This window comes from Syngnathus acus, chromosome 2 (genome assembly GCF_901709675.1).
Source record: "Syngnathus acus chromosome 2, fSynAcu1.2, whole genome shotgun sequence".
In the NCBI taxonomy this organism is placed as follows: domain Eukaryota; kingdom Metazoa; phylum Chordata; class Actinopteri; order Syngnathiformes; family Syngnathidae; genus Syngnathus; species Syngnathus acus.
In genome coordinates, this window is record NC_051088.1 from 348,886 (window position 1) to 371,415 (window position 22,530).

Here is a 22,530-nt window from a genome sequence, read left to right on the forward strand (position 1 = left end):
GTCTAATAAAGATCAATCTCAACACATAATAGTACTTAACATAATAATGGGTTCCTCCAACTTAAACACATATATTGATATTGCTCAAGCTGTTACATCTTAAAATTATGGCATAGAAGACTCAGATTCCAAAATTGTGCTACGTGTTTGAACAGGTCGTGTCCTCCCAATTGCTAACAATTTAATTTATTAGATTTGTTAATTTCCATCAGGTCACCCCTATGTCAAGCTTTAACACCATCTCCTGGTGAAATTTTGGAACTACTACATGTTTTGGGATAGCCAATGTGCCTGGGCCAAATTCAATACCTAATTTTACACCATCTTGTACCACCATGCCACTTGACATACCATAGCAATTTCCAGCGTGTGTGTGCGCGCGTGTGCGTTTCTTTTGAATACCTCATTCCAGAAAAAAATATTGATCAACAAAATGTAAATTAACTGTTTTTTCTCTTGTTTGTACAGGAGAATCCTGGTTATCGAGGGGACAGTTCAGAGATGTCCTCCTTGGTGAGCAGGAGACATACTGGATTATTGAAGGACCTTTGGCCTAACTTTGGATCTTTGTGCAGATGGAAGGAAGTCGCAGCAGCAAGCGTTCGCATGGCGAGAAGATCAAATATAAGTTGGTGGCCATGACACATGGCAACGACATTGCCTCCCTCTTTGAGCTGGATCCGACCACTTTGCAAAAGACCGATTCTTTTGTTCCGCGGTACTGCCCACTTCCTACTGGCTTTTCTGTGTATAACACTAATGCATTGAATGTGAAATGGAGACCGTAAAATGAGTGCCTGCTTCCAGGAACTCGTATGTCCGCCTGAGGCACCTCTGCACCAATACGTGGATCCAGAGCACCAATGTCCCCATCGATGTTGACGAAGAGAGACCCATCAGACTCATGGTTGGTCTGTCACTCTTTTATTGACAGTTGAACAGGTTCAAACCAAGCACACAGAGAAAGCAGGAAGAAAATGTGTTGTGAAACCAAATTATCATCCGTTAATTTCTATTTGCTAGACTCAAGTTTAATCTTGGAACCTTTAGTAATTGGGGTTCATTCCCTAGTCAATTTATCATAAGACGAGGCTTTCAATTAATCTAAATGGGCAAGTATAAAAATAAGTTCTCAGTGTTTTTGAATGTGTTAAAAAAGTCATCGAGCTGGTTCGCCCTCTCCACACCGCCTCTAATGATGACACTTTGCCTTGGAACGCAGCCGGTGATCAACCTCATCCCGTCCCACACCTCCTTTATGCTGTTCCACTGCAGCTTCTGTTCCAACTTCTTCCTGTAGCGTGACCTCACCACCTTAAGCTGGGCCCTTAGCTCCTTCTGCACTCGCTTGAGCTCCTGCCTATCATTGTCTTTGAAGGCCTGCTTCTTTCAATTCAGGAGACCCTTGATCCCACTTGTAATCCACGGCTTGTTGGCATAGCAGTGCACCATTCTCTCTCTCTCTCTCTCTCTCTCTCTCTCTCTCTCTCTCTCTCTCTCTCTCTCTCTCTCTCTCTCTCTCTCTCTCTCTCTCTCTCTCTCTCTCTCTCTCTCTCCCCCCATCCATCCATCCATACATACATACATACATAGGGTACATACATTTTTAGACAGGACTGCTGTGCAAGCTTTTATATGTTTGCGCCACCCTGATTTTGCATAAACTACCAATGTCCTTGTGGAATACCCCATCCACAGCGTGTGACAAATCAGTTGTACTGAGTACACTAGGTCACACACACACGCATGCACGCGCACACACACACACACGCACACACACCCGCATGCCCATGGCGGGAGACAGCTTGGGGTCAAATTGACCCCAGAGGATGACCAATGTGTGTAATGTTTTTGAGTATATTGAAAACATATCATCATAAAAAAATTATGCTGGAATATACGACGGCCCTGATTATAAGACGACCACCCCTTTTTTCAAGACTGCAGTTTTGAAAAAAAAAAAAATTTTTTTTGAACGCCAAATTTAATTTTTATACAGAAAATATTTACAGTATATCTGAAACGAATGACAATATGAATAAGAAAAAATTGCAATAAAATAACTGGTTTAAACTTGAGAGTAGCTGAGATCTGTCATGTCAGAACATTACTACTCACAAACATCCTCTGCCTCGCTGTGCTCAGTGTCACTGTCCTCACTCCCATCCTCTGGCTCCGCTGGCTCCTCCCATAGCACATCATCCTCACTGCCGTCCAGGGCATTTGATATGCAACATCTTTTGTATGGTATGTTTAGCTCTTTGGCTATTTCCATGGCCTTGAGCTGAATGACAGCTCTGCTGATGGGCATCCCGTCCTTTCGTTTCTCGCGCACCCTCCTGTCGAACTCTTGAAAGCGGCCGCTCTGAGGACCACGGAAAGCTTTTCTCTGACTGTGAGCATTTTTTAGACGATCTTTTTTAGCTCTCCATCTCCGTACATTGCACTCTGTGACACCATATTTCACAGCCGCTTGGCAATTGTTTGAAGACTCTGCCTCATTTATTCACTATCATCTTGAAGTTTGCGTCATACTTCTCCTCAGCTGCCGGTTAACCTGGCCGATTCCGACGCACTTTCTCCAGATTGTCGCTACGTTTCTCCATTTTCTGTTATCTCTTCTTTTATTTTCTTGTCTTTTCTTTCTTACCGCTATTTTTTATTTTTCTTCTTCGTGCAACTGCTATACTTATTTATTTTATTTTTCTTCGTGCTTCCTCTATTTTTAGTATTTATTTTATTTTTCTTCTTCGTGACGGGTTCACTTTGGCCAGGGGAGTCAAGTTCAGCATTCACTTTGGAGGTATCTGGCGCCCTCTAGCGTTGTGAATTTCTAGGGCCCGAATATAAGACGACCCCCACTTTTTCAGTCTTATTTCAATGCAAAAAACATCGTCTTATATTCGGGCCAAAACGGTACATACTTTCTGTGTTTTTGTGACATCTGTGTTTTTGTGACATATAGTACTATAAAGCTGCCAGGCAAGTGAGCTCAAGGAAGACGCAAGAGAAGGTTTATAAGGAAGACGCAAGAGAAGGTTTATAAATATGATGGAAAACATAAGGGCGCATGGATTAAAGCTCTCCGGATTTCCGTCACTGAAAAAAGTGACGGGGAATTGATTTAAAAAGTCAGAGTTAAATCAGGGGATGTCGAGAATAATTGTCAACTGTGGCAATGTGAAGCTCTTTCAGACATGTTTGTGATTAAGGGCTACATGAATAAAATTGACTTGACTTGACTACCGTAATTTCTGGACTATAAGCCTCACCTGATTATAAGCCTCAAGAGAAAAAATTAGGGGAAATTTTTTTTTTTCTCATAAATAAGGCACACCATACTAAAAGCTGCATCTGCACGCGAGTTATTTACAAAGAAAGACGGTACACAGAAAGCCTTTTTAAAGTTTTAATAACATACTTTAACATTTTACCAGCTCAGTGGCCTAGTGGTGGAGTGTCCGCCCTGAGACTGGAAGGTTGTGGGTTCAAACCCCGGCCGGGTCATACCAAAGACTATAAAAATGGGACCCATTGCCTCCCTGCTTGGCACTCAGCATAAGGGTTGGAATTGGGGGGGTTAGATCACCAACTGATTCCCGAGCGCGGCACCGCTGCTGCTCACTGCTCCCCTCTCCCCCAGGGGATGGATTAAAATCACACGGGGATGGGTTAAATGCAGAGGACAAATTTCACCACACCCAGATGTGTGTGTGACGATCATTGGGACTTTAATTTCTTTCCAAACACTGCCTGTGACGCGGCAGTAATACCGCAGCAACATGGAAGTAACACAGCACTAATAGGGCTGGATAAAAAAGACATACCGGTAAAAGTCACTGAGACGCGGCGGTAACAAAGCAGCAACACGATAGCACAGCACTAACAGGGCTGGTTAAAAAAACATACCAGTAAAAGTCACTGGGAGCCGTCGTCTTCATCTTCCTCTAGTGCCCTGAAACCATCGAAGTCTTCCTCCTCAGTGTCGGATTGGAATAGCGTCAGATATAGTCGTATGCAAAAGTTTGGGCACCCCTGATAATTTTCATGATTTTGCTTTATAAATCATTGATTGTTCGGTTCAGCAATTTCAGTTAAATATATATAGCAGACAGTGATATTTGAGAAGTGAAATGAAGTTTATAAAATTTACAGAAAGTGTGCAATCATTCCTTGAACAAAAGTAGGCAGGTGCATAAATTTGGGCACCCCAACAGCCAATATTTAGTAGATCCTCCTTTTGCAGAAATAACAGCCTCTAAACCAGGGGTCGGGAACCTTTTTGGCGGACAGAGCCATAAATGCCCATTTTTTAAATATAATTTCCCGTGAGAGCCATATCATTAAAAAAAAAAAACGATAGGTTAAATACAATTAAATGCATGTATTTTAATAAAGACCAACGATTTTTTGAGTGTACTAATGTAATCTTTTTAATCACGTTTTTAATGTCGCGAAAAGAGCCATATCTAGCTCGTGAGCCATAGGTTGCCGACCCCTGCTCTAAACGCTTCCTATAGCTTCCAATGAGAGTCTGGATTCTGGTTGAAGGTATTTTGACCATTCTTCTTTACAAAACATCTCCAGTTACGGGTATTTAGGGTGGCCAGTTGCAAGTTGTTCTCCTTTTTGCATCTTCTCTGAAGAGTGGCAACATGGAAGCCTCAAAACAACTGACGAATGACCTGAAAACAAAGATTGTTCAACGTCATAGTTTAGGGGAAGGAAACAAAAAGCTAGCTCGGAGATTTCAGCGATGTCAGTTTGCACTGTGAGGAACATAGTGAGGAAGTGGAAGACCACAAACACAGTTCTAGTTAAGGCCCGGAGTGGCAGGCCAAGAAAAATCTCAGATAAGCAGAGGCGAAGGATGGTGAGAACAGTCAAAGTCAACCCACAGAGCAGCTCCAAAGCCCAACAACATGATCTTCATGCAGATGGTGACACTGTGCATTGTTCAACGATTCAGCGCACATTGTACAAGGAGATGCTGTATGGGAGAAGTCGCTTGAGGTATGCTAAAGCACATTTGGACAAGCCAGCTTCATTTTGGAATGAGGTGCTATGGACTGATGAAACTAAAATTTAGTTATTTGGACATAACAAGGGGCGGTATGCATGGAGAAAGAAGAACACAGCATTCCAAGACAAACACTTGCTACCCACAGTCAAATTTGGTGGTGGTTCCATCATGCTGTGGGGCTGTGTGGTCAGTGCAGGTACTAGCAATCTTGTTAAAGTTGAAGGTCGCATGGATTCAAGTCAGTATCAGCAGATTCTTGCAAACAATGTTCAAGAATCAGTGACAATGTTGAAGTTGCGTAGGGGCTGGATACCTCAACAAGACATTCATCCAGAGGAACAAGTACAACGTTCTGGAATGGCCATCTCAGTCCCCAAACCTGAATATTATTGAAAATCTGTGGTGTGATTTAAAGCGGGCTGTCCATGCTTGGAAACCATCAAACCTGACTGAACTGGAGATATTCTGTCAAGAAGAATGGTCAAAAATACCTTCAACCAGAATCCAGACTCTCATTGGAAGCTATAGGAAGTGTTTAGAGGCTGTTATTTCTGCAGAAGGAGGATTTACTAAATATTGATGTCATTTGTCTGTTGTGGTGCCCAAATGTAAGCACTTGCCTACTTTTGTTTAGGTAATGATTGCACTTTCTGTAAATCATATAAACTTCATTTCACTTCTCAAATATCACCGTTTTTGTCTGCTATATGATATATTTAACTGAAATTGCTGATCCGAACGACCAATGATTTATAAAGGAAAATTTTGAAAATGATCAGGGGTGCCTGGAAAAAGACAATGTGCTGTGAGACCCCTATCAGGACAAGTCGAATGCAAAAGAAGATAATAAATGAACTCTTCCATATTTCACAACTGTTGTTTTAAAATAAAAGTCCTTAAAACACAAAAAATTGCCTAGCCTTGGTGTAGAAGGTTGACACTGTCCTCCTTACAGTTAGGAACGTGTCCCACCAAAGAGGACAAGGAGGCATTTGCCATCGTCTCGGTTCCTGTGATGGAGATTCGGGATCTGGATTTTGCCAACGACGCGAGTGCCATGTTGAGCATGGTGGTGGACCAGTTCATTCAGGGCTTCATCAGCCAAAACGACCGCCGGTGAGACTCTTGCTGTGTGGACAGTACATGGGATTGGATGAATAAATATCTACACGCTCACCTTTTTTTGTTAGCTTTGCCATCAAGCTGCTAGAGGATGTGGTCTTCTTCGTGGTAGATATTGTCAACAGCGGTCAACCAATATTGGACGTCACTATGACCAAAGCCAATCGCGAGAGGCAGAAGCTAATGAGGGAACAGAACATCCTTAAGCAGGTAAGGAACATCTCCCACAAATCACATAATCTCGCTGGACACAAGGTCCAACTAGACCCTTCACATTTAAGCCCCCAGTCCACTGACGGGTGAACATTTGCAACTGCTGGCGAATGTAGGAAAATGCACGTTCACGTCAAGATTTGTTAGGGTTGTTCAAAGTCGCAAAACGTTCACCAAACATTTTCCTAAAAGTTTGTTTTTGTCTTCCGACAAGGAAAGTACATGTATGGTGATTGTTTGGCAAATTTTTGTGACCTTACACGAACCCTGCTGAGAATGTTTTCTTCGCTACTATTGTGCACTCACGACACGTTCTCAACTTTGTGCAAATGGGAATAGCGTAAATGAAAATGATGAATGTGCTGTTAAGAATGAATGGTGACATTTTGGCTGGAATTTTATGAATTTTGGCAAAAGTGTAAATATTTGGAATGAAAAAAATGAAAGCGCCCCTCGCGTGATATTTTTGGAATACAGTCAAGCCTCGGTTTTCGAACGTCCCGGTTCTCGAACAAATCGGATTTCGAACAAAAAAATAGAGATTTTTTGCTTCGGTTGTCGACCAAAATTCGGAAGTTGAACCTGCGAGATGAGCCGGGAGGACATGAGGAAAACCCGACCGCGCGGCCCGGATGCCGACTGACTCCGTTGTTATTGTATTTCCGTTACTTTGAGGATTGTATTAACCCCTAATCATGCCTCCAAAGAAAGCAAGTGGGAGCAGTAAAGCCATCCTAAAACACAAAGACGCTCTCTAAGCAATGTGACAGTGAGCGCCCGGCACGCTGCGGTTGCGCGATCGGACAAAATTAAGCTCCCTGCGCAATGAGGTCCACTTAAATTTTGGAAAGTACATCAGGACTTTAAAAATATTTTCTAAATTTCAGCCTGTCACAATAATGCGACCAGCGCGGTGCAGTTGCGCGTTTGGCGGCGCGCTACGGTTGCGCATTCGGCGGTGCGCTGCAGTTGCGCGATATGACAAAATTAAGCTCCTTCCGCACTTAGGTCCACTTAAATTTTGGACTTTAAAAATATTTTCTAAATTTCAGCGACGGCTCTGTCACAATAATGCGACCAGCGCGGTGCAGTTGCGCGGTCGGCGACGGGCTACGGTTGCGTGTTTGGCGGTGCGCTGCAGTTGCGCGATCGGACAAAAATGCGCAATTGAAAAAATGCTTAAAAAATGTTTTTTTTGTCTTGGAACGGATTAAATTTTTTTCCATTATTTGTAATGGGAAAGATAGATTCAGAATTCGACCGATTCGCTTCTCGAACCTCCTTCTGGAACGGATTGTGGTCGAAAACCGAGGCTTGACTGTACGTTGAAGGTATAACGGTGAGAATCGGTGGAAAAATGTTGAAGAAATTAAATGCCTAAAAAATGTAAGAATAGAAGAATGTGAATGGTGTAGAATAACATATATGCATATATAATAAATAAAGTAGTTATATTAATAAACAATAATAATAAAGTGAGATCGGCTGGCAACCGGTTCAGGGTGTCCCCCGCCTACGGATTTAAGCTTAATCAACGTCCTCCTCTCACCCACAACCACAACCTGGACTCCATTGAGGTTGTGGGTGAGAAGAGGACGTTGATTAAGCTTAAATTCAAGATTCAAGATTCAAGAGTTTTTATTCGCCATGTTTGAGCGTGCCAAACAAGGAATTTGACTTCGGTAAAACACACCCTCTGTTCAACATATAGGTGACTAACAACACTCAGGACATGTGAATAATGGCAAAAACAGTGTAGACAAATTCAAAAGGTGTGAAGAGCAGGATGTTATTGCACAGTAATGCCTCTGAGACTCTATGAGTGGTGTGAGTTCATCAGAGCAACAGCCTGGGGGAAGAAGCTGTCTCGGTGTCTGCTGGTTTTGGCGTACCGAGCTCTATAACGCCGTCCGGAGGGGAGTAGTTCAACAGACTGCAGCCTGGGTGAGAAGGGTCTGTAGAGATGTTCCTTGCACGTTTCCTGGTCCTGGACAGGTACAAGTCTTGGATAGATGGGAGGTTGATTCCAATGATCTTTTCTGCAGTCCTGATTGTCCGTTGCAGTCTGTGCTTGTCTTGTTTGGAGGCTGATCCAAACCAGACAGTGATGGAGGTGCAGAGGACAGACTGGATGATGGCAGTGTAGAAGGTCTTCAGAAGCTCTCGCGGCAGGTTGAACTTCTTGAGCTGTCTCAGGAAGTACAGCCTCTGCTGGGCCTTCTTCCGGACAGAGTCTATGTGGCCGGTCCATTTCAGGTCCCGAGAGATTGTGGTTCCCAGGAACTTGAAGGTGTCTGTGGAGAGAATAGTATTACTGCGGATAGTGAGGGGTGAAAGTGGTGAAGGGTCTCGCCTGAAATCCACTGTCATCTCCACGGTCTTGAGCGGGTTCAGCTCCAGATGGTTTTGGTTGCACCAGTGAACCAGCCGCTCCACCTCCTGTCTGTACGCAGTCTCATCACCGTCCTGGATCAGTCCGATGAGAGTGGTGTCGTCTGCATACTTCAGGAGCTATCTATCATGGACAACACCTCTCAGCCCCTCCATGGCATTGTGCGGTCCCTGAGCAGCTCCTTTAGCGGCAAACTTTTACACCCACGGTGTAGGAAGGAACGGTTCCACAGGTCCTTCATTCCCTCTGCTGTCAGACTTTACAACATGCATGGCACCTGATAAAACTGTTTCTCGTCTCTACTAGCAGCACTTGTATTTGTCCTTGTCTGTTATTTACCCTTTTTGAAATTTTGGCACTTGTATTCTTGCACTCGTATGCGCTGCTGTGACAAGTAAATTTCCCCGCTCTGGGATGAATAAAGTTCTATCATCATCATACTGCCTGATGACCGCTGGGATAGGCTCCAGCACGCCCGCGACCCCCGTGGGGACCAGCGGTAAAGAAAATGGATGGATGGATGGATGGATGGATGGATGGATGGATTCAATAATAAAGTGAATGGTGTGGAGGCGGCTCAGTGGGGCACTGGTTAGCAAGTCCGCCTCACAGGAGGGCGTGGGTTCGATTCCACCTCCAGCCCTCCCTGTGTGGAGTTTGCATGTTCTCCCCGTGCCCGCGTGGGTTTTCTCCGGCCACGAATGGTTGTTTTCTCTGTGTGCCCTGCGATTGGCTGGCAACCAGTTCAGGGTGTCCCCCGCCTACTGCCCGATGACTGCTGGGATAGGCTCCGTAGGGACAAGCGGTATAGAAAATCGATGGATGGATGAATGGTGTGGAAGCACATATGTGAAGGCCATTATTCTTCACACAATAATAAAGGAAAAGAATAACGTGAAGATCATTAGCTTTCACACAAAGTACAGGAATGTGTGAAGGCGAATGGCCTTCACACAATAATTAACTAATAATTTACTAATTACAATAACCCCTAAAATCCCAGCCGATTTCGAGCATTTTCACTCATTTTGTAATGCCTACAGAATATTGTGTGCTATGGCTTTATATACACGAGCAGTACCAAATGAAAGATTGGACCCTCATCTTTAATTAGAAAAAAAGTATGATTCTAACTCATACCGTTCTTTAGTTATCACCATTTGAAAATAGCTTGGTTTCACTCAAATCAGCAATCAGACAAATCAAGGAGAAAAGTAGGTTTTTTTTGGAAAGACGTACTGTATTTTCCTGATCATAAATCGCTTAAGAGTACAAGTCGCACCAGCCATAAAATGCATAATAAAGATGAAAAAGACATATATAAGTGGCACTGGAGTATAAGTTGCATTTTGGGGGAAATGTATTTGATAAAATCCAACACCAAGAATAGACATGCCATCTTGAAAGGCAAATTACAATTAAAATAGAATACAGTAATCCCTCGTTTATCGCGAATATTTGGTTCCAAAAACCACCGGCGATAAGTGAAATCCGCGAAGTACGTCACCAACAAGAAGTACTGGTCAGGCTAACGAGTTAGCGGAAAGATGCTAATTCGCGATCGTGCTAACACGCAAAAATGGACTTCTAAAGGAATGTAAACGAACATTTGGAGCAATATACATTGTCCTAAAGGTTAGACACGTTTCATTAATTTTGAAGTTTTATGTTGACTTTTAAATGTTTTTTTCATTTGGAAAAAAAAAATCCGCGATGTAGCGATAAACAAAACGCGAAGTAGCGAGGGATCACTGTAGAGGCAACAACAGGCTGAATAATTTTACAGTATGCTAATGTTACATGACACCAGTGTTCCCTCTTAAGATGCGCAGCTGCTCAATTGCGCACTAGTCGTGCAGTCTCTGCGCACAAGAAACTCCATGCATAAAGCAGCATAAACTGATTGATTAATATCAAATGTCAAACGTAATCTAATCTAATTAAGTGGATGAATGAGTTTCTTTCTGTGCCTTTTTGTAGTGTAAATCAGTAATTGACAGGTGTCCAGCCAATGATATGATATGGTTCACTTACGCTACATAGCCAATCAATCATAGGATTGACAGTGCCTGAACATGTGTCCTGCCCATCCATGCTGCGCAGGTTAGCTAGCTAACGACAGTGCGGCGGAGTCAAGTGATGCAAATGCTAAATTAGCTAATCATGGCGAAACAAATGAGCAGCAACACATCCACTCGCCAAGCCAAAAATAATTAAGAGATGTGGCAGTTCTTTAAAGATTGAATGACTGTCGGAGTGTGTGCAAGTACAAGAGGAAACGGTGAAACTGGGTGAGATTTTCTCTTTTTTGAATGAGAAAGGTCTCCTCTGCAAAACATGCAGTGAAGCCCAAGTGGCGGGCGAGTTTACGGAGGGAAAAATATGGAAGAAATGGAAGTTGGACTACCTCAAGCGTCACATTCAGCAGAAATGTAATTTAAAAACTATTGGAATTGTACAAAGACTCAAGATGGGACAGGGGATCAGTACATTATTGCGAGAGAGCGCAAAAGACAGACAGAAAAGGAACGAGCTGTCACACGAAACAAAATCCGACCCCGATTTATTTATTTATTATTTAATCTGGTGTTGCACACAGTGGTCCACAGTGTGCACAGGGAGCTTGTGTGTTTGCACAGACACTTGAAAAATTAGAGGGAACACTGCATGACACATAAACAATGAACTGAGAACGTAACATATTAGGAGTTATTCAGATAACAGTAGCATAAATACCATGCTAACAAGTTTACCAAACTATGCGTGTCACTCCAAATCACTAAATCCAATGAAATCTTCACCCTCTATGTCACTTTTAAACAATTCTGTTAACTCCCAAGGTAGAAGATGCTGCAGTTCCTCTTCTACATGGCTTACATCAGACTCATAGTCAGTTGCAGTTCCAATTATTCCTTAAGCCTAGAGCGCCCTCTTGCGGTATAGTGTTCAAATAACATGTGAAATGATATACTGTTTTGGCCCGTATATAAGACAACCTTGATTATAAAACGACCCACTCTTTTTCAAGACTCAAGTTTGAAAAAAGACTTTTTGAACACCAAATTTAATTTTTATACAGAAAATAATTACAGTACATCTGAAACAAATGATCCTGTCGAGCTCTTGAAAGCGGCCGCTCTGAGGACCATGGAAAGCTTTTTTCTGATTGTGAGCATTTTTTAGGCGATCTTTTTGAGCTCTCCATCTCCGTACATTACACTCTGTGACACCATATTTCACAGCCGCTTTGCAATTGTTCGAAGACTCTGCCTCATTTATCACCATCATCTTGCATTATAACTTCTCCTCACCTGCCGGTTAACCTGGCCGATCTTCGACCTACTTTTCTCCAGATTGTCGCTACGTTTCTCCATTTTCTGTTATCTCTAATCTTATTTTCTTCTCTTTTCTTTCTTACCGCTATTTTTTATTTTTCTTCTTTGTGCTACCGTTATTTTTATTTTTTATTCTTCGTGACAGGGGTTCGCTTTGGCCTGGGGAGTTAAGTTCAGCATTCACTTTAAGATATCTGGCGCCATCTAGCGTTGGGTATAATGTCTAGACCCCGAATGTAAGACGACCCCCACTTATTTCAAAGCAAAAAACACCATCTTATATTCGGGCCAATACGGTAATAATTTGTTAATAATTTCACAAATAAGTCGCTCTTGAGTATAAGTCGCACCCCTGGCCAAACTATGAAAAAAACTGTGACTTATAGTACGGAAAATACGGTATTTTCTGCACAACTGTGAGTTTGACACCAATATTTTGGGTTTTTTTGACATCTCAAACATCTCAACGGCCCTTCTCTTCTATAAAACATGAAAAAAAATAATGAAAATGTGCTTTAGATGGCAAAAAAAATTATTTACAGATTTGATAACGTGCGCAAACAGCAACATATTTACATTTGACAACCTATTTACAGATTTTGGACCATTTACAGATATATTTGCGTGGGTGCTCAAAATGCGTGTGCATCTTTTGCTATTTAGAAGAGATGTATTTGTGCATCACTCTATCCCGCATCAGAATACTCGCCAGATGACGGCGATTCATTCGACCTGTGGCACAAAGCACACACTACGTTACGTGTATGACTGAGCCGGCGGTGCAGACTTCCATGTCTGTCACATGCTCACAGCCATCTCCTCTAAATTCGCCCCATCGTTTTGCTCTACCGCTATCACGAAGAGCAATAGTTTGCTCAATTTTAAGCTACTTGAAAGCCGATCGGTTCCGTTTCACCATTTTCTCTCACTCTTGGACTTCTTCCTCCATAACTCTACTACATTCTTCATTGTTCCCCCATGTGGGATGGGCTTACAGTTTACGTCACCGCTCTACGAGCCAGCAAGAACAACTCTGCCATCAAGTCATCAGAGTAAACCGCTACAATCCTCAATGGACTTGATTTTAAGTGGGGAGATGGCCGGGAGTCATATCTACCCATTAATAAAATAAAAATAGGTTGACGAGAATACTCGTCAACGGGATCCTGTGCATTCAGCTTCACACAATAAAATAAAGTAAAGGAATAACATATGTGTGAAGGCCATTTGCCTTCACACAAGAAAACGAATAACATGTGAAGGCCATTTACCTTCACACAATAATAAAGGACAGGCATAACATGTGAAAGCCATTTGCCTTAACAATAAAGTGAATGGTGTAGAACAGGGGTCACCAACACGGTGCCCGCGGGCACCAGGTCGCCCGTGATGACCGCATGAGTCGCCCGCAGGACTGTTCTAAAATTAGCTCAAATAGCGGCACTTGTCAGTGAGCTGCATCTATTTATTTTACAGTCAAACCTCGGTTTCCGAATGTTCCGGTTCTCGAACAAATCAGAATTCCAACAAAAAATTCGAGATTTTTTTTGCTTCGTTTGTTGAACACAATTCGGAGGTCGAACCCCACGAAATGAGCCGGGAGTACCCGAGAAAACCCGACCGCGCGGCCCGGATGCCAACTGACTCCGTAGTTATTGTATTTTCGTTACTTTGAGGATTGTATTAACCCCTAACCATGCCTCCAAAGAAAGCAAGTGGGAGCAGTAAAGCCATGCTAAAACACAAAGACGCTCTTAAAGCAATGCGACAGTGAGCGCCCGGCGCGCTGCGGTTGCGCGATCGGACCAAATTAAGCTCCTTGCACACTGAGGTCCACTTAAATTTTGGAAAGTACATCAGGACTTTAAAATTTTTTTCTAAATTTCAGCGACGGCTCTGTCACAATAATGCGACCAGCGTGGTGCAGTTGCGCGATCGGCGACGCGCTACGGTTGCGCGTTCGGCGGTGCGCTGCAGTTGCGCGATCGGACAAAATTAAGCTCCCTGCGCACTTGGGTCCACTTAAATTCTGGAAAGTACATCAAGACTTTAAAAATATTTTCTAAATTTCAGCGACGGCTCTGTCACAATAAAGCGACCAGCGCGGTGCAGTTGCGCGGTGGGCGACGCGCTACAGTTGCGCGTTCGGACAAAAATGCGCAAAAGAAAAAATTCTAAAAAAAAAAAAAAGAAAAAGTCTTGGAACTAAAATTTTTTCCATTATTTGTAATGGGAAAAATAGATTCGGAATTGGACCGATTCGCTTCTCGAACCGCCTTCTGGAACGGATTGTGGTCGAAAACCGAGGTTTGACTGCATTTTTGCTATTCTTGTTAAAATCACACTTACATGTGAACTGGAAATGACAATAATAACACATAGTGAAAGCTAAATTGAGCTATTGGCTATTTCAGAAGTGTGTGTCAAACTGGTAGCCCTTTGCCTTAATCAGTACCCAGGAAGTAGCTCTCGGTTTAAGAAAGGTTGGTGACCCCTGGTGTAGAATAACATATGTGTGAAGGCCATTAGCACTTTGCATTATGGCGATTTTCTATTTGTATTGGTTGCCATGGAATTCGTTTGGGAAACGTTAGAGATCAGAAAATCCGGGTAAAGGCAGGTTACTAATATGTTCTATGTTACTCTGTCAGCTGCACTACTAGAGTGCTTAAATACGAGGCACTTTGTGTACTTATCTCTTATTTTTATGAACTTATACAAAGATTTTTACTGTTAAGCTGCTGGGAAATGAAAATAGAGATTACTTTTGAAGGAATTTCAAAATCATTTTTAAACAAACGTGCTATTTTCTCAATAACTAGAAACTACTCTCTCCAATGTTATATATAAAATAAATAAAATGTATTGTTTGTATTATCAAAAAATGGTCGTGTGCCTAATTACTGCTCAGGGGGTTTATATAGTTCAGTTCGCACTAGTTACAGGGCTGTATTATTAGTATTATTAGGGCATGTCACCAGGTGTTTGTGACTGACATGAGGTTGCATTGTGTATAAGATGAGTGCGGAATAAAAGTTTGGGGGAAATCAAGCAACTTGCATGGATCTTTTCCTGGGTAAAGTTACCACAATCAACATCTAGGGATGAAGCACCCAGTTTCAAGACAAATTGATAAGATTTCTAGGACCTCTTTAATATGTAACCTCTATAAAAGGCCAAAATGGGTCCAATTAGAAAAAAAAAGTTGTGAACTTCTTATTTAGAAAATTAAAAGAGTTACATCCGGTATGTGAGAAGTAAGCTGCGTCTTCGCTCCCGCAATGATTTTTTACTTTTCTTAAACCAAACACGAAAAGCCAGACTCTCTCCTATAACCTTTTTTTCCTCTCTCTTCTTCGGAACAGCCGGATTTTTTTTTTTGATCAATTATAAACGACAGCGCATTTTAAGCATGCCACTGAAAAAAGGACAGCCGACTGAACCAAACCCGGAAGTCTCCATGGCATCTCTCACTAATCTGCTTGAGTCTCACCGAACTGCAATCTCTACTGATTTCGAGCAAACCCTGTCAGCTCTTGAGAACAAGCTCGACTGGGTCATAAGGACTGTGGAAGATCAAGAAGAGAGAGTGGAGTCACTCAAGCGTGAGGGGGACGCACGAGATCTACGGCTGAGGGCTACCGAGGAGGCTATTGCCAAGTTGGAGGCCATAAACGAAAAATTGGCTAAAAAACTAATAGATCTTGAATCTCTGAGTCGCAGAAATAAAATCAGGGTCATCGGGTTACCAGAAAGCATTGAAGGACCCAATCCGATGGCCTTCTTCACCAGAATAATTGACGAGGTGTTCAAAGATGTTCTCGAGTCTCCCGTGGAATGCGAAAGAGCACACAGATCCCTGGCTAAGAAACCCCCATCTGATGGACGCCCAAGACCGGTAATCATTCGTCTCTTTAAATACTAGGTAAAGGACAAGATAGTCCGGTATGCCCGGGCCAACAGAGGCAAGCTACAGTTCATGAATCATCCGATCCTTATTTTTGAGGTAGTGGAACAGCGAAAAAAGTACAAGGAAGTCATGTCGGAACTGGATGCGAGGGGATTAAAGCGTGGTCTTAGCTACCCAGCCAGGTTGCACATCAAGCTCAAGTCGGGGAAAATGAAAGACCTGGCTTCGGTAGCTGAGGCAGAGAATTACATCGCTTCCTCGCCATCGATGACGACGAGACAACAAAATCAAGCGAGCTGGTCGAAGTCAGATAGAGTGAACGAGCCGGCCTTGGAGACTGAGGTGGTGAACGTCATTGCCTCCCTGTCATCAGCGACGTAGAGATAACAAGATCACGAATGTTTCCCTACGGAGTAGAGTTTCTTCCATCTTCTATGACTCATCTGCCCACCTGGCCGCACTTTCTTCTATATGGGTGCCTGGGTCAAGGTAACCCATTCTCTATTCTCTATTTCATTTTATTCCTTGAATGCATGAACTGTGGATACAACGCCTTGAAATGGACATTAATGTTGTAAATTTTTGTTTTGAGGAACTAATGTTATGTGTCATGGGAATGCCCTGATTTGTTTTCTGCTTATACGGCTATGTCCAAGTGCCTATATTTTTATTTATTTATATATTTTTTTTTATTATTATTATTATTTGTATTTTTTCCCTCCTGAGCTATATGTAAGTTTTGCTCCAACAGACAAACAGGAGGCTAGATTTACCTGTGTTTTATTTTTATTTATATAATGCCAGGCGGAAAGCGGAATTGAGAAACTTCTCAGGATGGTTTGCATTTCTCGTCCTTTCTCTTTTTATCTCTTTGCTTTTCTCTCTCTTCTTTTTTTTCTCTAAAGGACATTTATGGACTAATTGCGAAGACCGCAGTGTGCTACAATATGCAGCCATAATATGACTGTGTTTTCACGTGTGTGTTAAGTGTGTGTAAATGGGTGTGTTGTGTGACTCCAGCTAACCATACTGCATTGGCAATACAAACTGCTCAAATTAATGGGTTTTGATGATTTAAATATTTTTGGAGATCATTCGGGTGATGATATTACCTGTAGCATTCTCGAGCTTGACGATCTAAAGTCAGTAAATTATTCCTACCACCACTCAATGTTACACATTAACATTAGGAGCTTAAACAAACATCATCCTGACTTAATTTCCTTATTGTCTACTACTAATTTCCATTTCAATGTCGTTGGCTGCAGTGAAACTTGGTTAAATAACCATGCGTGTGTGGAACTGGTTAACATTGAAGGATAAAATTTACATACTATTAAGAACAGACTCAATAGGACAGGTGGAGGGGTTTGTCTATGTTAAAAATACACTTCAAGTAAAAATGTGTGATCTCACCTTGGAAGATGAACATTGTGAGTCCATTTTTCTAGAGATCAGGAAGAATGAAAAATGTGTAGTGCTTGGTGTTATCGCCCTCCAGACTCTCCTTTAAATACCTTTTGTTCCAAGTTGAATGATCTCTTGCACAAAGTAAACAATCTGAAAAAAGACTGCATCCTCCGTGGTGATTTCAACATTGATATATCCAAGGAAGATGGAGATAAACAAGACTTTATTAACACTATTCACTCCTCCTCTTTCTTCCCCACTATTAATCGCTTCACTCGTGTGACCAAGTCATCAAAAACAATCATTGATATTTTTATAACAAACATACAAACTACTAAATTGGCAACAGGAATTTTACAGACTGATATTACAGATCATTTTCCCATTATATTATTTTGGGGCTCAGGTAAGCGGTCTTCACCTCCAATCACGAGAATAAATACTAAAATTGTAAATGTAACAACATTACAACGTCTTGCTGTACATTTACAAACTAAGTCCTGGGCTCCAGTTTACTCTTCTAGGACTTCGAATGTAGCATTTGACCGTTTACTCGAGACTATTCAAGATTCGGTGAGCCTCACCATTCCTGAGAAGATTATAAAGTGCAGTACTACCCTCCAGAGCCCCTGGAGAACACAGGGAATCCTAAAATCCATCAGACGTAAAAATAGTCTGTACAAACACTACTTGAAAAATCCAACTAGTCAATAAAGACAAATATATCTCCTATAAAAATAAACTTACACACATCATAAGGAAAAGCAAAAAACAACACTACATACAGCTCTTACCGGCATCGAAGGGGGACAGCAAAGAGACCTGGAGGGTGCTAGATGAAGTCTTAAACAGGAGGCAAAGAATTACTACGTTCCCCGATATTGAATACGCCACTGCCAATCTAGCACGAAATTACAATGGCTATTTTAAAGATTAAAAAGATTAAAGTCCCAATGATCGTCACACACACACCTGGGTGTGGTGAAATTTGTCCTCTGCATTTAACCCATCCCCGTGTGATTTTAATCCATCCCCTGGGGGAGAGGGGAGCAGTGAGCAGCAGCGGCGCCGCGCTCGGGAATCAGTTGGTGATCTAACCCCCCAATTCCAACCCTTTAATGCTGAGTGCCAAGCAGGGAGGCAATGGGTCCCATTTTTATAGTCTTTGGTATTTCACCTCAATAGGTCTAAACCTCAGTAAGAAAATTAGCCAACCACGAGGATTATCCTTTAAACAGTTTCTCACTGGTAATTACGCTCATTCCTTTTATATGGCACCTACTGATGGTACTGAACTTTTTAAGTTAATCTCTAATTTAAGGAGTTCATATACTGTTGGGGTTGATGGACTATCTAGCAAAATGGTAAAAGCCATTGCGCATTATTGTAGAGCCTTTGGCCCATTGTATTAATCTTTCCCTGCTTACTGGGACTGTACCCAAAAAGTTAAAAATATCCAAGGTCATCCCAATTTTTAAAACAGGAGATAAAAATGACCTGAGCAACTACCGACCGATTTCTATTTTATCAGTTTTTTCTAAAGTGATGGGGAAGGTTGTGTATAATAGACTAAGTGGGTACCTAGACATGCTGAATATTCTTGTTCCTTCCCAGTATGGTTTCAGAAAAAAGAGTACGACATCTATGGCAATGATTGATCTTATCGAAAAAATTAATGACTGCTTTGAGGAGGGGAAATGTGGTATTGATATTTTCTTGGACTCATCAAAGGCTTTTGATACCATTAATTTTGATATTTTACTACATAAATTACAACATTATGGTATAAGAGGTATTGCATTGGATTGGTTCAGAAGTTACTTGGACAACAGAGAACAATATGTTAATGTCATGTACAATAACTCTTCTTGCAAGCCTACAGCCTGTGGTGTCCCCCAGGGATCCATTTTGGGGCCAATCTTATTTATTTTATACATAAATGATTTTGTAAATTCCTCCACAATCTTTCACAAAATTATCTTTGCTGACGATACTAACTTATTTGCATCACACAAAAGTCTTGAAATTTTGCAAGATTCTGGAAATACAGAACTAACTAAAGTGGCTAATTGGTTCAAATGCAATAAATTGTCTTTAAATACTAGTAAAACTTATTACATGATTTTTAATTTAAATAAACATTTTAAAAACATAAATCACTGCCAAATTGTCATTAATGGGGAAGAAATTAAAGGAGTCAATGCTACAAAATTCCTGGGGGTCTTCATAGATGACTCGCTCAATTTTAAATGTCACATAGATCACCTTGTATCCAAATTATCAAAATATGTGGATTTATTTTACAAAGTCAGACATTTCCTTCCTCAGTCAATACTCCTGATTTTATATAAAACTCTATTTGAACCTCACCTCAACTATTGCAATGTTATATGGGGCAACACCTTCTCTAGTCACCTTAAAAAACTTCACTCTCTACAAAAGAAAGTCATTAGGGCTCTGTCTTGGTCTGAGTTTAATTCTCTATCCCTCCCTCTCTTCCACCATTTTGAGTTATTAAGACTACCTGAGCTGATTGAATTTCAGAATACATGTGTCATGTTTCAGGTTGTGAACAAGAGAAACCACATACTGTGCAGTCTTATCCCCATCACTAGACTCCAGCATTCCCATCAGACGCGAGGTAAAACACAGATCCTAGGAAAATACTGCAGATGTGTGCGCACCAGTATGAGTGTGGCAAGTAGAGGACCTCAGATTTGGAACAGTATGGATGAAGTCCTAAAGGTCATTCCGTCTATCTCCAATTTTAAAAAACATCTTTTTAGCCATCTTTTACAAATCTATATTTAAATTCGTGGTGAAGAGAGCTGAGCCAAAAGGCAAAGCTCTCGATTTACCGGTCAATCTATGCTCCTACCCTCACCTATGGTCACGAGCTATGGGTCGTGACCGAAAGAACGAGATCCAGGATACAAGCGGCCAAAATGAGTTTCCTCTGCAGGGTGTCCGGGCTCTCCCTTAGAGATAAGGCGAGAAGCTCGGTCATCCGGGAGAGACTCAGAGTAGAGCCGCTGCTCCTCCACGTTGAGAGGAGCCAGATGAGGTGGCTCGGGCATCTCATCAGGATGCCTCCTGGACGCCTCCCTGGAGAGGTGTTCCGGGCATGTCCTACCGGTAGGAGACCCCGGGGACGACCCAGGATGCGCTGGAGAGACTATGTCTCTCAGCTGGCCTGGGAACGCCTTGGGATCCCCCGGGATGAGCTGGATGAAGTGGAGAGGGAAGTCTGGGAGTCCCTCCTAAAGCTGCTGCCCCCGCGACCCGACCCCGGATAAGCGGAAGAAGATGGATGGATGGATGGATGGATGGATATTTAAATTCGTATTTCCATAGTTAGCTGGGTTGAGAGTGTGTATGTGTGTATGATGAGTGTCTGTCTGTGCGTTCGTCCGTCTGTCTGTCTGGGCCCCTTATATAAGCTTATACTTAGCTTCACTCGGGGACCCTTTTCTTCATGCTAATAAAATGTCATGATTTATGTACATGTAATAATGATCAATGATGTGGTGAAGAAATAAAAGTGAATCAAAATGGCTAAAAAAGATGCTTTCTAGGGTGAGAAGCTCGGTCCTCTGTGAGAGACTCGGATTGACTGCTTCAAGTTTAGAGGAGCCAGATGAGGTGGCTCGGGCATCTCATGAGGATGCTTCCTGGACACCTCCTAGGGGACGTGTTCTGGGAATGTCACACTGGCAGGAAACCCTGGGTATGACCCAGGACATCTGAGAGACATAGTCTCTCCAGTGTGTGACATACTGAACGTCAAAGGATCCCCCGGAATGAGCCTGAAAAAGTGGCAGGGAAGAAGAAAGTCTGGGCTTCTAAAGCTGCTGCCCCCGTGACCCAACTCAGGATAAGTGGCAGAAGATGAATGGATGCATGAAAATGATTTGTAGGTGATCGGCTGTTATACTACATACCACCAAGTTTTCATAGATTGAGGTGAAAGGTAGAAGGCCGCTTTAGGGGCGTGCCCTGTTGTGTGTGAAAGTTTCATGAGTTTTTTTTGCATGTTTAGAGCTTCAAACAAAGCATTGTTTTCTTGGGGAACGCTGCATTGCCACAGCAATCGTGTTTCGTGTTTTAAGCATCATGAAGGCTTAAACACTCTTCAAGTAAATATTAACTAGTACCGTATTTTCGGGATCATAAGGCGCTTTGGGTTAAAAGACACCTACTAAATTACGGGGACTATTTTGTATTTAATCCACACATAGGGCGCACTACATTACTGGGCGCATGCATGCCATGATTTACGGTAAACAAAAAAAAAACGTCACAGGAGCAAGAAAGTGAGTTCGGTTGTACTTTATTCTACTGTTTAACCATGTACTCTACTGTACTTACGTACATTATTGTTGATCGATATTCATACGCAAATCCGTCCAAGTCCTCATCTTCTGTATCCAAATTAAACTGTTGGGCAAGTTCGCCATCTGACATGCCAATTTCTCTCGTCAGTCTCGTCGTTGTCACGTTGCTCTTCGGCAATGATCCCGGCTTTCCAGGAAGCGGCGGAGGTACGTAAAGTCCTCTGATCGGTTTACCGCCCCGATCTATGTAAAACGTAGTGTCCTCTGATTGGTTCATCGGGTCTACATATTACGCCTGTTAATTACGTCTCTGTGTGGCGGAAGCCACACAAAACAACTTTACAGACTTGTACAAACGGTAGCATTTATTTATCAATGGCGACGGAGGTACGTACTTTGCACGGACGCTAGTATTATTTACCAATGGTGACGGAGGCACATATTCCTCTACATAAGGGGTGTCAAACTCTTTTTTGTCACGGGCCGCATTGTTGTCATAGTTTCCCTCGGAGGGCCATTATGATTGTCAACGTCGTCTATATACATACGGTAAAGGCTACACAACAATCTGATGAATAACTAGTTTTGAAATCAGAGATTAGTAGAAATTGTTCAAATAGGTTAAAAAGATGAATGGTAATCACAATTGATGGCAATAGCTAAATTTTTAAAAAATGAAGACAATTTGTAATATGAGTAAATGACAAAGTCGATGCAAAAATTTGTCATCGTGGGCCACATAAAATGATGTGGCGGGCCGTATCTGCCCATGAGTTTCACACCTATGCTCT

General features: G+C 42.1%; 1 protein-coding gene across 1 annotated transcript in view; it reads left to right on the forward strand.

Annotated features, from left to right (window-relative positions):
* Positions 1-22,530, forward strand: part of LOC119119485 (inositol 1,4,5-trisphosphate receptor type 3-like) — a 217,030-nt gene that overhangs the window by 130,810 nt on the left and 63,690 nt on the right. The window contains exons 10-14 of the mRNA XM_037245907.1: positions 469-513; positions 576-718; positions 808-907; positions 5,979-6,139; positions 6,214-6,355. Of these exons, the coding sequence (XP_037101802.1) occupies positions 469-513; positions 576-718; positions 808-907; positions 5,979-6,139; positions 6,214-6,355 (591 nt within the window). The remainder of the gene's footprint in view (positions 1-468; positions 514-575; positions 719-807; positions 908-5,978; positions 6,140-6,213; positions 6,356-22,530) is intronic.